General features: G+C 48.1%; 1 protein-coding gene across 9 annotated transcripts in view; it reads left to right on the top strand.

The window, feature by feature from the left end:
• The window catches only part of LOC121542130 (dachshund homolog 2-like), a 183069-nt gene that overhangs the window by 158889 nt on the left and 8335 nt on the right, over window positions 1-15845 (top strand). For 7 of the 9 annotated variants that reach the window (XM_041851617.2, XM_041851613.2, XM_041851611.2 and 4 more), the window contains 3 exons: window positions 14308-14453; window positions 14716-14872; window positions 15626-15772. In XM_041851617.2, coding sequence (XP_041707551.1) covers window positions 14308-14453; window positions 14716-14872; window positions 15626-15772 — 450 coding nt within the window. The remainder of the gene's footprint in view (window positions 1-14307; window positions 14454-14715; window positions 14873-15625; window positions 15773-15845) is intronic. The other 2 variants (XM_041851615.2, XM_041851610.2) reach the window with 1 other exon arrangement.

The raw sequence follows: 15845 nt of genomic DNA, 5'->3' as shown, positions 1-15845 counted from the left end.
ACACGCATAGTGCATCCCAGCCAGGGGACTATGGTGCTGCCAGCCAGAGGACCATAGTTCTCCCAGCCAGGGGACCATGGTGCTCCCAGCCAGGGGACCATGGTGCTCCCAGCCAGGGGACCATGGTGCTCCCAGCCATCCCAGCCAGGGAACCATGGTGCTGCCAGCCAGGGGACCATAGTGCATCCCAGCCAGGGGACCATAGTGCATCCCAGCCAGGGAACCATAGTGCATCCCAGCCAGGGGACCATGATGCTGCCAGCCAGGGGACCATAGTGCATCCCAGCCAGGGGACCATGGTTTTGCCAGCCATTCCCTACCTAGGCCACTGCGGCTTGGACACATACCCACTGCAGAGAGTTTGGATAGATATGTTACAGTATGAAAGAGTCTGAAATTGATGTTAAAATGATTTTTGTGTGGGATATACAGTGGGGAAAACAAGTATTTAGTCAGCCACCAATTGTGCAAGTTCTCCCACTTAAAAAGATGAGAGAGGCCTGTAATTTTCATCATAGGTACACGTCAACTATGACAGACAAATTGAGAAAAAAATTCCAGAAAATCACATTGTAGGATTTTTAATGAATTTATTTGCAAATTATGGTGGAAAATAAGTATTTGGTCACCTACAAACAAGCAAGATTTCAGGCTCTCACAGACCTATAACTTCTTATTTAAGAGGCTTCTCTGTCCTCCACTCGTTACCTGTATTAATGGCACCTGTTTGAACTTGTTATCAGTATAAAGGACACCTGTCCACAACCTCAAACAGTCACACTCCAAACTCCACTATGGCCAAGACCAAAGAGCTGTCAAAGGACACCAGAAACAAAATTGTAGACCTGCACCAGGCTGGGAAGACTGAATCTGCAATAGGTAAGCAGCTTGGTTTGAAGAAATCAACTGTGGGAGCAATTATTAGGAAATGGAAGACATACAAGACCACTGATAATCTCCCTCGATCTGGGGCTCCATGCAAGATCTCACCCCGTGGGGTCAAAATGATCACAAAAATCCCAGAACCACACGGGGGGACCTAGTGAATGACCTGCAGAGAGCTGTGACCAAAGTAACAAAGCCTACCATCAGTAACACACTACGCCGCCAGGGACTCAAATCCTGCAGTGCCAGACGTGTCCCCCTGCTTAAGCCAGTACATGTCCAGGCCCGTCTGAAGTTTGCTAGAGTGCATTTGGATGATCCAGAGGAGGATTGGGAGAATGTCATATGGTCAGATGAAACCAAAATATAACTTTTTGGTAAAAACTCAACTCGTCGTGTTTGGAGGACAAAGAATGCTGAGTTGCATCCAAAGAACACATTTACATTTTACATTTTAGTAGACGCTCTTATCCAGAGCGACTTACAGTTAGTGAATACATATTTTTTTATACTGGCCCCCCGTGGGAATCGAAACCACAACCCTGGCGTTGCAAATGCCATGTTCTATCAACTGAGCTACATCCCTGCCGGCCATTCCCTCCCCTACCCTGGACGACGCTGGGCCAATTGTGCGCCGCCCATGAGTCTCCTGGTCGCGGCCGGCTGCGACAGAGCCTGGATTCGAACCAGGATCTCTAGTGGCACAGTTAGCACTGCGATGCAGTGCCTTAGACCACTGCGCCTTAGACCACTGCGCCACTCAGGAGACTGGTACCTACTGTGAAGCATGGGGGTGGAAACATCATGCTTTGGGGCTGTTTTTCTGCAAAGGGACCAGGACGACTGATCCGTGTAAAGGAAAGAATGAATGGGGCCATGTATCATGAGATTTTGAGTGAAAACCTCCTTCCATCAGCAAGGGCATTGAAGATGAAACGTGGCTGGGTCTTTCAGCATGACAATGATCCCAAACACACCGCCCGGGCAACGAAGGAGTGGCTTCGTAAGAAGCATTTCAAGGTCCTGGAGTGGCCTAGCCAGTCTCCAGATCTCAACCCCATAGACAATCTTTGGAGGGAGTTGAAAGTCTTTGTTGCCCAGCGACAGATACAAAACATCACTGCTCTAGAGGAGATCTGCATGGAGGAATGGGCCAAAATACCAGCAACAGTGTGTGAAAACCTTGTGAAGACTTACAGAAAACGTTTGTCCTGTGTCATTGCCAACAAAGGGTATATAACAAAGTATTGAGAAACTTTTGTTATTGACCAAATACTTATTTTCCACCATAATTTGCAAATAAATTCATTAAAAATCCTACAATGTGATTTTCTGGAGAAAAAATATCTCATTTTTTCTGTCATAGTTGACGTGTACCTATGATGAAAATTACAGGCCTCTCTCATCTTTTTAAGTGGGAGAACTTGCACAATTGGTGGCTGACTAAATACTTTTTTCCCCCACTGTATAATCAATGCCCATTTCCAACCTCTAGGAATAAACTATTAATGATGTTGTGTGAATTCCTGAACAGAAGTAATGACCCTCTCTCTCCCTTCCCTTCTCTCTCCCTCGCTCTCTCTCTCAATTCAATTCACTTTCAATTTAAGGGCTTTATTGGCATGGGAAACGTATGTTAACATTGCCAAAGCAAGTGAAGTAGAGAGTAAATAAACACTACAAATTAACAGTAAACATTACACTCAGAAGTTCCAAAATAATGAACAACCTCCCTCTCTCTCCCTCCCAACTCCCTCTCTCTCCCTCCCACCTCCCTCTCTCTCACCCCCCACCTCCCTCTCTCTCCCTCCCAACTCCCTCTCTCTCCTTCCCACCTCCCTCTCTCTCACCCCCCACCTCCCTCTCTCTCCCTCCCACCTCCCACCTCCCCCTCTCTCCCTCCCACCTCCCCCTCTCTCCCTCCCACCTCCCTCTCTCTCTCACCCCTACCTCCATCTCTCCCTCCCACCTCCCTCTCTCTCTCTCCCTCCCTCCCACCTCCCTCTCTCTCCCTCCCAACTCCCTCTCTCTCCCTCCCACCTCCCTCTCTCTCACCCCCACCTCCCTCTCTCTCATCCCCACCTCCCTCTCTCTCCCTCCCCCCTCCCACCTCCCCCTCTCTCCCTCCCACCTCCCCCTCGCTCCCTCCCACCTCCCTCTCTCTCTCACCCCTACCTCCCTCTCTCCCTCCCACCTCCCTCTCTCTCCCTCCCAACTCCCTCTCTCTCCCTCCCACCTCCCTCTCTCTCACCCCCCACCTCCCTCTCTCTCATCCCCACCTCCCTCTCTCTCCCTCCCACCTCCCACCTCCCCCTCTCTCCCTCCCACCTCCCCCTCTCTCCCTCCCACCTCCCTCTCTCTCTCACCCCCTACCTCCATCTCTCCCTCCCACCTCCCTCTCTCTCTCTCCCTCCCTCCCACCTCCCTCTCTCTCTCACCCCTACCTCCATCTCTCCCTCCCACCTCCCTCTCTCTCTCCCTCCCTCCCACCTCCCTCTCTCTCTCACCCCCCACCTCCCTCTCTCTCACCCCACCTCCCTCCCTCTCTCACCCCACCCCCTCCCTCTCTCACCCCCCCTCTCTTGCTCTCTCTCTCTCCCTCTCCCCGAGGATACCTGCAGCTCTTAATTTATCCTGGTCCAGAGAATTGCAGAAGTGTTGACCCAGTATTCCTCTTAATATTGCTCATATCACCACTCAAAGGCTAATTGGGGGAAGAGATACCTCATTAAGGTTATTTGATGTAAGAATATTCATTATCTGAAGAGGTTGGAGCATTAAGCAAGAAAACATGCAGAGCCTCTCATCCCTTTGAATGTGTTTAGTTATGGATTTACCTGCCATTTCCCCCTTTTTTCTCATCGGACACAGGTTTTGAAGTGGGAATTTCCACGTGAGTTCTGTGAATTAGTCCGAACCTTTCCTTAAATCAATATTTTTCCATTAATGTAATGGATACATACACTGAGTATACCAAACATTAGGAACACCTTCCTAATGTTGAGTTGCACCCACCATTTTGCCCTCAGAACAGCATCAATTTTTCGGGGCATGGACTCTACAATGTGTTGAAAGCGTTCCACATGGATGCTGGCCCATGTTGACTCCAATGCTTCCCACAGTTGTGTTAAGGTGGCTGGATGTCCTTTGGGTGGTGGGTCATTCTTGATACACACAGGAAACTGTTGAGCATGAAAAACCCAGCAGTGTTGCAGTTCTTGATACAAACCGGTCCGCCTGGCACCTACTACCATACTTTTGTCTTGTCCATTCACTCTCTGAATGGCACACATACACAATCCATGTCTCAATTGTCTCAAGGCTTAAAAATCCTTCTTTAACCGGTCTCCTCCCTTTCATCTACACTGATTGAAGTGGATTTAACAAGTGACATGACTAAGGGATCATAGCTTTCACCTGGTCAGTCTATGTCATGGAAACAGAATGTTTTTTTATACTCAGTGTATATGCTCTGTGATGTTAGGCACAGCAGTGTGCTGTGTGCGTTTAAAGCAGTCCTTACCTAGCAGAACGCTACCTAGCTACCTTCAGGGCAGAGATCAATGCAGTGCCAGCTTTATGGGCCAGACTGCAGCTCACAGACGGCACTCAGCATTAATTTACATTCCTTCAATTCTCTATCTTTAGTGCTGTAGCAATTTAGTATACGTCGATTTCCATGTATGGCTGTTAAAATATTATAAACGGACCCCCACGCACACTTCCCCGGCCCTGTTCTTTAGTTTAACTTTTATTGTGATGCTTTCATCTTCGGAAAATAATGAACATTGGCCGTTCCTTCTTGACTTGGTTAAGCTCGTTAAGTTCACCTCCACTTTGTGTGTATGTCCTTCTTCCGTTGTGAGCCTGTTTTCAATGTTCTCAATCCAGCCTGTCGTTCAGGGGTCTTGTCTTGTTTAAAGTCAGAGGGAAAGTGGCCCTCAGGATTATTTGGGAGTAGTGGAGTAGATTAATAGGTTAGACCCCTGGGGGACAACATGGGGATGTGGGGGGGAGGTAGAGCTCATACCTGGTCATAAGGGTGCTGCACCCACAGAAGGGGCATGTCACACAGTTGTCATGGCACTTCCTTGAAAACTGTCTTGTACATGTTTTTATGTATAATATGGAATATAGAAGACTGCATTACACATATCAATTCACTTCCAGCTTCGTTTTGGCAGACTTACACTAAATGACCAAAAGTATGTGGACACCTGCTCGACGAACATCTCATTCCAAAATCATGGGCATTAATATGGAGTTGGTCCCCCGTTTGCTGCTATAACAGCCTCCACTCTTCTGGGAAGGCTTTCCACTAGATGTTGGAACATTGCTGATGTTGGGCGATTAGGCCTGGCTTGCAGTCAGCGTCCAATTCATCCCAAAGGTGTTCGATGGGGTTGAGGTCAGGGTTCTGTGCAGGCCAGTCAAGTTCTTCCACACCGATCTCGACAAACCATTTCTGTATGGACCTCACTTTGTGTACGGGGGCATTGTCATGCTGTAACAGGAAAGGGCCTTCCTCAAACTGTTGACACAAAGTTGGAAGCAAAGAATCGTCTAGAATGTCATTGTATGGTGTAGCGTTAAGATTTCCCTTCACTGGAACTAAGGCGCCTAGCCCAAACCATGAAAAACAACCCCAGAACATTATTCCTCCTCCACCAAACTTTACAGTTGGCACTATGCATTGGGGCAGGTAGCGTTCTCCTGGCATCCTCCAAACCCAGATTTGTCCGTTGTACGTGATTCATCACTCCAGAGAACGTGTTTCCACTGCTCCAGAATCCAATGGCGGCGAGCTTTACACCACTCCAGCCGACTCTTGGTATTGCGCATGGTGATCTTAGGCTTGTGTGTGGCTGCTCGGCCATGGAAACCCATTTCATGAAGCTTCCGACGAAAAGTTATTGTGCTGACGTTGCTTCCATAGGCAGTTTGGAACTCGGTAGTGAGTGTTGCAACCGAGGACAGTCGATTTTTACGCACTTCAGCACTCACCGGTCTCGTTCTGTGAGCTTGTGAGGCCTACCACTTCGCGGCTGAGCCGTTGTTGCTCCTAGACGTTTCCACTTCACAATAACAGCACTTACAGTTGACCGGGGCAGCTCTAGCAGGGTAGAAATTTGTCAAACTAACTTGTTGGCAAGGTGGCATCCTATGATGGTGCCACGTTGAAAGTCACTGAGCTCTTCAGTAAGACCATTCTACTGCCAATGTTTGTCAATGGAGATTGTATGGCTGTGTGCTCGATTTATACACCTGTCAGCAACGGGTGCGGCTGAAATAGCCAAATCCACTAATTTGAAGGGGTGTCCACATACTTTTGTATATATAGTGTATTTTACTAACACCAGATTTGTAAAATGTCTCTTTTATACAACTCACATCTCTTCCTAATTGGTAATTGGCAATAGCAGACATAGCTGACATTCTGATGTCCCACTGCTGTAGTGTGCGTGTTTGAACATCCAGTTCTGGTTCCAGAACAGTAAAGGCTCCAGCAGCAGCAGGTGTGTGTGTGTGTGTGTGTGTGTGTGTGTGTGTGTGTGTGTGTGTGTGTGTGTGTGTGTGTGTGTGTGTGTGTGTGTGTGTGTGTGTGTGTGTGTGTGTGTGTGTGTGTGTGTGATTGTGTGTGTGTGTGTGATTGTGTGTGTGTGTGTGTGTGTGTGTGTTTGTGTGTTTGTGTGTGTTAATCAGAGCAGAGTCTCTTCCTCCTGCCAGTACTCACAGAGTCCTGTTTTGTTGGAGTGTTTCTCTGAGAGCATTATACATACCATGAAGACAGTTGGTTCCCAGAGCTTTATGGCTCCCTGGGTGCCTGTTGTCAAAACCTGCCATCTTGTTGGGAATAAATAGATCATTGGCAGGGAAGAGATCCATATCTATGTGCAGTTATCAGTCCACATAAAGACAGACAACCCACCACCCCAGCTCCCAACTAGCCCAGTGAAACACAGTGGAGCCTCTGTGCTGGACAGGAGCATGAAGGGTGCTGTTGCCTGGTGATTACACGTTATGGGAAGAAGAGGAGGGAGGCACAGGGGGTGCCATTGAGATAAGGTGATGATCAGAGTGAAAGAGGGTGCCATTGAGATAAGGTGATGATCAGCGTGAAAGAGGGTGCCATTGAGATAAGGTGATGATCAGAGTGAAAGAGGGTGCCATTGAGATAAGGTGATGATCAGAGTGAAAGAGGGTGCCATTGAGATAAGGTGATGATCAGCGTGAAAGAGGGTGCCATTGAGATAAGCTGATGATCAGAGTGAAAGAGGGTGCCATTGAGATAAGGTGATGATCAGAGTGAAAGAGGGTGCCATTGAGATATGCTGATGATCAGAGTGAAAGAGGGTGCCATTGAGATAAGGTGATGATCAGAGTGAAAGAGGGTGCCATTGAGATAAGCTGATGATCAGAGTGAAAGAGGGTGCCATTGAGATAAGCTGATGATCAGAGTGAAAGAGGGTGCCATTGACATAAGCTGATGATCAGAGTGAAAGAGGGTGCCATTGAGATAAGCTGATGATCATAGAAAGAAGGTGTCATTGAGATAAGCTGATGATCAGAGTGAAAGAGGGTGCCATTGACATAAGCTGATGATCAGAGTGAAAGAGGGTGCCATTGAGATAAGCTGATGATCATAGAAAGAAGGTGCCATTGAGATAAGGTGATGATCAGAGTGAAAGAGGGTGCCATTGAGATAAGCTGATGATCAGAGAGAAAGAGGGTGCCATTGAGATAAGCTGATGATCAGAGTGAAAGAGGGTGCCATTGAGATAAGCTGATGATCAGAGTGAAAGAGGGTGCCATTGAGATAAGCTGATGATCAGAGTGAAAGAGGGTGCCATTGAGATAAGGTGATGATCAGAGAGAAAGAAGGGACAAGGAGGCAGGTTTACTTTACAAGACAATGTTTTATTATTTGGATGGAAGATGGGCACAGCAAATGCAGATGTGGTTGGCAGTAATGCTCCAAACCAGACAGTGGAAGGCTGCAGAGTGTACTGCTAGAAAGGGCCCAGTGTAGAGTGTACTGCTTTAGAAAGGGCCCAGTGCAGAGTGTACTGCTTTAGAAAGGGCCCAGTGTAGAGTGTACTGCTAGAAAGGGCCCAGTGCAGAGTGTACTGCTAGAAAGGGCCCAGTGCAGAGTGTACTGCTTTAGAAAGGGCCCAGTGCAGAGTGTACTGCTTTAGAAAGGGCCCAGTGCAGAGTGTACTGCTTTAGAAAGGGCCCAGTGCAGAGTGTACTGCTTTAGAAAGGGCCCAGTGCAGAGTGTACTGCTTTAGAAAGGGCCCAATGCAGAGTGTACTGCTTTAGAAAGGGCCCAGTGCAGAGTGTACTGCTTTAGAAAGGGCCCAGTGCAGAGTGTACTGCTAGAAAGGGCCCAGTGCAGAGTGTACTGCTAGAAAGGGCCCAGTGCAGAGTGTACTGCTAGAAAGGGCCAAGTGCAGAGTGTACTGCTTTAGAAAGGGCAGAGTGTACTGCTTTAGAAAGGGCCCAGTGCAGAGTGTACTGCTTTAGAAAGGGCAGAGTGTACTGCTAGAAAGGGCCCAGTGCAGAGTGTACTGCTAGAAGGGCCCAGTGCAGAGTGTACTGCTAGAAAGGGCCCAGTGCAGAGTGTACTGCTTTAGAAAGGGCCCAGTGCAGAGTGTACTGCTTTAGAAAGGGCCCAGTGCAGAGTGTACTGCTAGAAAGGGCCCAGTGCAGAGTGTACTGCTAGAAAGGGCCCAGTGCAGAGTGTACTGCTTTAGAAAGGGCAGAGTGTACTGCTTTAGAAAGGGCCCAGTGCAGAGTGTACTGCTTTAGAAAGGGCAGAGTGTACTGCTAGAAAGGGCCCAGTGCAGAGTGTACTGCTAGAAAGGGCCCAGTGCAGAGTGTACTGCTAGAAAGGGCCCAGTGCAGAGTGTACTGCTTTAGAAAGGGCAGAGTGTACTGCTTTAGAAAGGGCCCAGTGCAGAGTGTACTGCTTTAGAAAGGGCAGAGTGTACTGCTAGAAAGGGCCCAGTGCAGAGTGTACTGCTAGAAAGGGCCCAGTGCAGAGTGTACTGCTTTAGAAAGGGCAGAGTGTACTGCTTTAGAAAGGGCCCAGTGCAGAGTGTACTGCTTTAGAAAGGGCAGAGTGTACTGCTTTAGAAAGGGCCCAGTGCAGAGTGTACTGCTAGAAAGGGCCCAATGCAGAGTGTACTGCTTTAGAAAGGGCCCAATGCAGAGTGTACTGCTAGAAAGGGCCCAGTGCAGAGTGTACTGCTAGAAAGGGCCCAGTGCAGAGTGTACTGCTAGAAAGGGCCCAGTGCAGAGTGTACTGCTAGAAAGGGCCCAGTGCAGAGTGTACTGCTAGAAAGGGCCCAGTGCAGTGTACTGCTAGAAAGGGCCCAGTGCCGAGTGTACTGCTAGAAAGGGCCCAGTGCAGAGTGTACTGCTTTAGAAAGGGCCCAGTGCAGAGTGTACTGCTAGAAAGGGCCCAGTGCAGAGTGTACTGCTAGAAAGGGCCCAGTGCAGAGTGTACTGCTAGAAAGGGCCCAGTGCAGAGTGTGCTGCTAGAAAGGGCCCAGTGCAGAGTGTGCTGCTAGAAAGGGCCCAGTGCAGAGTGTACTGCTAGAAAGGGCCCAGTGCAGCCTACAGAGCAGCAGAGGATGGTGGGGAAGGCCAGGGATGTGGGTCATCTGTTCTAACACTAAGTATCCTGCGTCCTGCTAGTGTCATTATTATAAATTTGATATAATTAACACATGTACCAAAATGTGTAAATATGTACCTGACATGAAAATTCCCAAACCCTAATTAATCCTTTTCTGTATTCCTTTTGATATCGAACCTGGTCGTCATTATAATTATTTACCTTCCTTGATCCTATGTAAATGCTGCCAGTGAGGCCTCTCTCTCTCTCTCCCTCTCCCTCTCCCTCTCTCTCTCTCTCTCTCCCTCTCTCTCTCTCTCTCTCTCTCTCTCTCTCTCTCTCTCTCTCTCTCTCTCTCTCTCTCTCTCTCTCTCTCTCTCTCTCTCTCTCTCTCTCCCTGACATTTGTTTAGGTCTGACAATCACATGGTACCCATGTGCCTAAATCACCCTCTAATTGGCTCCTATTGAATATTCAGCAGACAGCGCTGCTACACACACATGGAGTCAAACAGCACCCGGGGAGTCAAACAGCACCCGGGGAGTCGGCGAGAAGGTGCTGCTGGGAGTATAGAGAGTGTGTAGATGGGATATTGCTGTAGATTATTTTTAGGATTTTCTCCTCCATGCCTGTCATTGCCTGGGCATCTGTTCGCCCATATGGAGGCATGGATGGAGGAACCACTTCTGGTAAGACTGGCGGAGGAAGGTTGTCAGTGGTGCTGTAGACACACACACAGTCAGTAATGTTTCATTCACATCTGGGACAGAGCAGACATTCTATATATGACAAAGTCCTTACAGCGCCACTGTCACTGGGACGGCTCTAAGAGCTAGTATCAAGTAAACACATCAGTCTTCTGAAGCACAACACCTTTTCGCTTCCCTTTCACATTTCAGTTGTTGACCTCTTTCTGCTGAGAGCTGAGAGTTTTGCATTGAGAGTTGATGGATTTCAAATAGCTCTCCTTTTGTTAAAACCTCTGAAACCTAGTTTTTTTTTTCTCTTCAGAAACAGTACATTGTCTTTATTTTTAGGGGTAGCAAATAAAAGGCCTGATTGTTCAATAATTGATTGATTCTTGCGGTCGGTTGAAAGGAAACAGCACTTCCCTTCTGTTTGTTTATTTATTTATTTATTTTAGCTCTGTTTTGTGTTCAGAGGGGGAGGAGTGGAGGTTTCATTGGTTAAGTGGAGGGTTCTGAAGACATGTAATTGGACAGTGGAGGGTTCTGAAGACGTCATTGGACAGTGGAGGGTTCTGAAGACATTTCATTGGACAGTGGAGGGTTCTAAAGACATGTCATTGGTTCAATAGGAGGGTTCTGAAGACATGTCATTGGTTCAACAAGGTCCTCCCAGTCAAGTGTGGCGATTCCATTTCCCTTCAGCACAGTAGCTGTTTCACACCTCTCTCATGCTACAGCACAGTCAGGCTGAACGCTGATCATGTTCTCCAGGTGGCCTGTTGGGGACACACACGCACGTCGTATGCACAGAGAACACTGTAGGCGGCATATACACCCTGCATCATTACTTGTGCACATTACAGTGACCTGAGACAGAACCAGGGCACTTTGTAAATGTCACGGGCCAGCCCTCTCCCCCTCTTTGCCCATGGAATAAAATGAATTGAATTGTGTGGTATCAGCAGCAGCAGCAAGATAAATCTGTCGTTTAAAAGAAAGTAGCAATTAGGTGTGTAGAGCCTAGTGGAGGGAGGGAGGGAGGGAGGGAGGGGGGAGGGAGGGGCAAACAGTAGAGTACAGGGCTGTTTTTAGGAGTAACCCCCGGCCCTTTCTTAATGCATGGGACCAGAGAGGCTCTGTGACATGGGTGCAGGTGAGCTGTTTATCATCGTTAGAGGGGTGGGGGTGAGGATGGGGGAGGAGGGCAGGGGGGAGAGAGCCTCTGACCAGGTCCTTTACATAGACCAAAGATGGGAACTGATTCTCAGTTTATCTAATGATTCACCTCACACCTCTCTCTCGTTCTCTCTCTCTCTCTCACTCTTTCCTCTCTCCTTTCCCCTGTTTTCTCCCTATATACAGTGGGGAAAGAAAGTATTTAGTCAGCCACCAATTGTGCAAGTTCTCCCACTTAAAAAGATGAGAGAGGCCTGTAATTTTCATCATAGGTACACGTCAACTATGACAGACAAATTGAGAAAAAAAAATCCAGAAAATCACATTGTAGGATTTTTAATGAATTTATTTGCAAATTATGGTGGAAAATAAGTATTTGGTCACCTACAAACAAGCAAGATTTCTGGCTCTCACAGACCTGTAACTTCTTGTTTAAGAGGCTCCTCTGTCCCCCACACGTTACCTGTATTAATGGCACCTGTTTGAACTTGTTATCAGTATAAAAGACACCTGTCCACAACCTCAAACAGTCACACTCCAAACTCCACTATGGCCAAGACCAAAGAACTGTCAAAGGACACCAGAAACAAAATTGTAGACCTGCACCAGGCTGGGAAGACTGAATCTGCAATAGGTAAGCAGCTTGGTTTGAAGAAATCAACTGTGGGAGCAATTATTAGGAAATGGAAGACATACAAGACCACTGATAATCTCCCTCGATCTGGGGCTCCACGCAAGATCTCACCCTGTGGGGTCAAAATGATCACAAGAACGGTGAGCAAAAATCCCAGAACAACACAGGGGGACCTAGTGAATGTCCTGCAGAGAGCTGGGACCAAAGTAACAAAGCCTACCATCAGTAACACACTATGCCGCCAGGGACTCAAATCCTGCAGTGCGAGACGTGTCCCCCTGCTTAAGCCAGTACATGTCCAGGCCCTTCTGAAGTTTGCTAGAGTGCATTTGGATTATCCAGAAGAGGATTGGGAGAATGTCATATGGTCAGATGAAACCAAAATAGAACTTTTTGGTAAAAACTCAACTTGTCGTGTTTGGAGGACAAAGAATGCTGAGTTGCATCCAAAGAACACCATACCTACTGTGGAGCATGGGGGGTGGAAACATCATGCTTTGGGGCTGTTTTTCTGCAAAGGGACCAGGACGACTGATCCGTGTAAAGGAAAGAATGAATGGGGCCATGTATCGTGAGATTTTGAGTGAAAACCTCCTTCCATCAGCAAGGGCATTGAAGATGAAACGTGGCTGGGTCTTTCAGCATGACAATGATCTCAAACACACCGCCCGGGAAACGAAGGAGTGGCTTCGTAAGAAGCATTTCAAGGTCCTGGAGTGGCCTAGCCAGTCTCCAGATCTCAACCCCATAGAAAATCTTTGGAGGGAGTTGAAAGTCTGTGTTGCCCAGCGACAGCCCCAAAACATCACTGCTCTAGAGGAGATCTGCATGGAGGAATGGGCCAAAATACCAGCAACAGTGTGTGAAAACCTTGTGAAGACTTACAGAAAACGTTTGACCTGTGTCATTGCCAACAAAGGGTATATAACAAAGTATTGAGAAACTTTTGTTATTGACCAAATACTTATTTTCCACCATCATTTGCAAATAAATTCATTAAAAATCCTACAATGTGATTTTCTGGATTTTTTTCCCTCATTTTGTCTGTCATAGTTGACGTGTACCTATGATGAAAATTACAGGCCTCTCTCATCTTTTTAAGTGGGAGAACTTGCACAATTGGTGGCTGACTAAATACTTTTTTTCCCCACTGTATCTCTATCTCTCTCTCCCCTGCTCTCTCCCTATATCTCTCTATATCTGTCTCTCTTAACAAACACACATACAGACACACACACTCCTTCTCTCCTCTTCATACTGTATCTGTGTGACCTTGATCTGCGAGCCACTTTCAGTCGGTACGAAAAACTTAATCACAGACTGTCAAACCGTTGGAGGGATACTTCTCTCTCTCTCTCTCTCTCTCTCTCTCTCTCTCTCTCTCTCTCTCTCTCTCTCTCTCTCTCTCTCTCTCTTTATCTCTCTCTCTTTATCTCTCTCTCTCTCTCTTTCCCTCTGTTTACTTTAATGCCATTTCCAGTACAGGGGGAAATGTATTGCTTGTGGGACAGGTGGAATATGAACAATGGGCAGAATGGAGTGCAGGGTTATCTGGCCAGCCTGGGAGCACAGCGGGAAATCGATGTGACCCGTGATACACTGTCATCACAATTCCCACCCTGGCTGTCCTATTTGTCTTGCGCCGGGATGCCGGGATGGCTGGTGTCATCTCAGAGCCAGATTATCTGGGTGAATCATGGCTCCAGACACTCTCAGGCTTCTGTCTATTTACCCCTGGACCGCAGTCCTGTCGTTCCCTCTGTGGGTGGGGGAGGGAGGGATGGGTGGAGAGGAGAGGAGAGGAGAGGAGAGGGGGTAGGAATGGGAGGAGAGGAGAGGAGAGGAGAGGAGAGGAGAGGAGAGGGGGAGGGATGGGGAGGGAGGGATGGGAGGAGAGGAGAGGGGGGAGGGATGGGAGGAGAGGGGTAGGAGGAAAGGGAGAGAGGGCTGTGGGAAGATAACATACGATGCTCCATGCTGTTCAATAGCTGTCTCCGTTGTGATACTCTGCTCTGATCTGGGTTTTGCACTTTGCTCCGTATAGATGGACCACTCTTCAGAGAGAGGCTGTACAGGACATACAGTCCCTCAGCCTGGTCTCACTTCCTCTTCACATGCTGCTGCTCTCTCTGCTGCTTCCACTGTCTACCATCAACAATGCCTTCAGCTTTATTAAACTGTTCATATGCCCCTGTGAATGTGAGTGAATGTGTGTTTGTACAGCAGTTTTATTTGAACGGCCCCAATTACGTGTGATAAAGCTGGTTGTAAACCCAGGTCTATTTTGTTTTTGTGTTGAGCAGACGAAGCTCAGCTGGCCCTGCCCATGATGAAGCCAGGCTTTGAGAAGATACCCCTGGGAGGACAGACCCTGCCTCCAGGTTTCCCCGCCCCCTTCCTCTTCGCTGACGGACTCAACTCTGTGGAGACTCTGCTCACCAACATCCAGGTACAGACACACTCTTTGTGTTATGGGATATTGGTACTGGCATGAGTGAGTGCTGCTGTAGGGTGTTTGTCTCTGTGTGTGTGTGTGTGTGTGTGTGTGTGTGTGTGTGTGTGTGTGTGTGTGTGTGTGTGTGTGTGTGTGTGTGTGTGTGTGTGTGTGTGTGTGTGTGTGTGTGTGTGTGTGTGTGTGTGTGTTATGGTGCTCTAGTTGTTAGCCCTGGAGTTAAAGGTTAAAGTGCTGTGTTCTTCTCTGTGTCCCTCGGGCGGCGCAGGGCCTGCTGAAGGTAGCAGTGGACAACACCCGTGTGCAGGAGAAACAGGTCCAGCAGCAGAGGAAGGAGCTCAAGATGGAGCTGTACAGAGAGAGAGAGATTAGAGAGAGTCTGGAGAGACAGCTCTCCTCCGAACTGCACAGCCGAGGTAGGAGAGAGAGAGAGGAAGAGTGTGTGTGTGTCTGACTGACAGACAGACAGACAGACAGACAGACAGACAGACAGACAGACAGACAGACAGACAGACAGACAACGAGGAAAGAGAGTGAGTGTGTGTGTGAGAGAGAGAGAGAGCCCGTCCTCCCCAATTAAGGTGCCATCAACCTCCTGTGGAATACACACATACAGTAAATAAAAATCCAGTCAAAGGAATATGTGCTTGCATCTTTACTGGGCTTGGCATACATTGGTGGCGGATTTAGATTTAAGTTGTGCATCTTCAACCCCAGCCAAGAAATTAAGGCAATTAGTCGCCTCGGTAACAACTCCAACAATATTTACAGACACTTTGATAGTCTATTAGCCTTGACTGTTATCACATTGCATTTTATTCAAATTTATATTTTAATGGAGAGGCAGTAAAGTGATGATTTGACCAATCAGCTGTGTGTAATTAGAGCTCTGGGTTAGACAGGGCAGAGTGGGTGCTGCTGTATGGTGCTGTAGGAACATGCTGTTAATATCAGGAGAATGGGCACCCCCAAGAGCTTCAAACTGGAGACAGCCTAGCAGCCAGCTCTGGCTTGGGCTGGTTCATCTGTGGTAGTGGTTCTAGTAGTGGGTCTGAGAGACAGCACTAGAGATTCACAGATACAAAGGGTTTTCTCAGTTTGCCTCAGTTTCGGTGAGCTTGTCAACTCACTGGCTCTCTCCCCTTCTCCCTCCCTCTGTCCCTGTGCAGTCACCATCCAGAAGCGTCTGAAGAAGGAGAAGAAGGCTAAGAGGAAACTGCAGGAGGCTCTGGAGTTTGAGTCCAAGCGTCGTGAGCAGGTGGAGCAGGCCCTCAAAACGGTCACCTCCCCAGAGAACCTCCGTATGAGTCTCAACGGTAGGCCTCCATACTCCCCAAACATCCTCCTCCTCTTTAACTCTCCTGCTCTCCTCCTCTCCTCCTCTCCTCC

The sequence above is a fragment of the Coregonus clupeaformis genome, chromosome 27 (genome assembly GCF_020615455.1).
Source record: "Coregonus clupeaformis isolate EN_2021a chromosome 27, ASM2061545v1, whole genome shotgun sequence".
NCBI classification, from domain to species: domain Eukaryota; kingdom Metazoa; phylum Chordata; class Actinopteri; order Salmoniformes; family Salmonidae; genus Coregonus; species Coregonus clupeaformis.
This window is presented reverse-complemented; position numbering and strand designations above follow the sequence as displayed.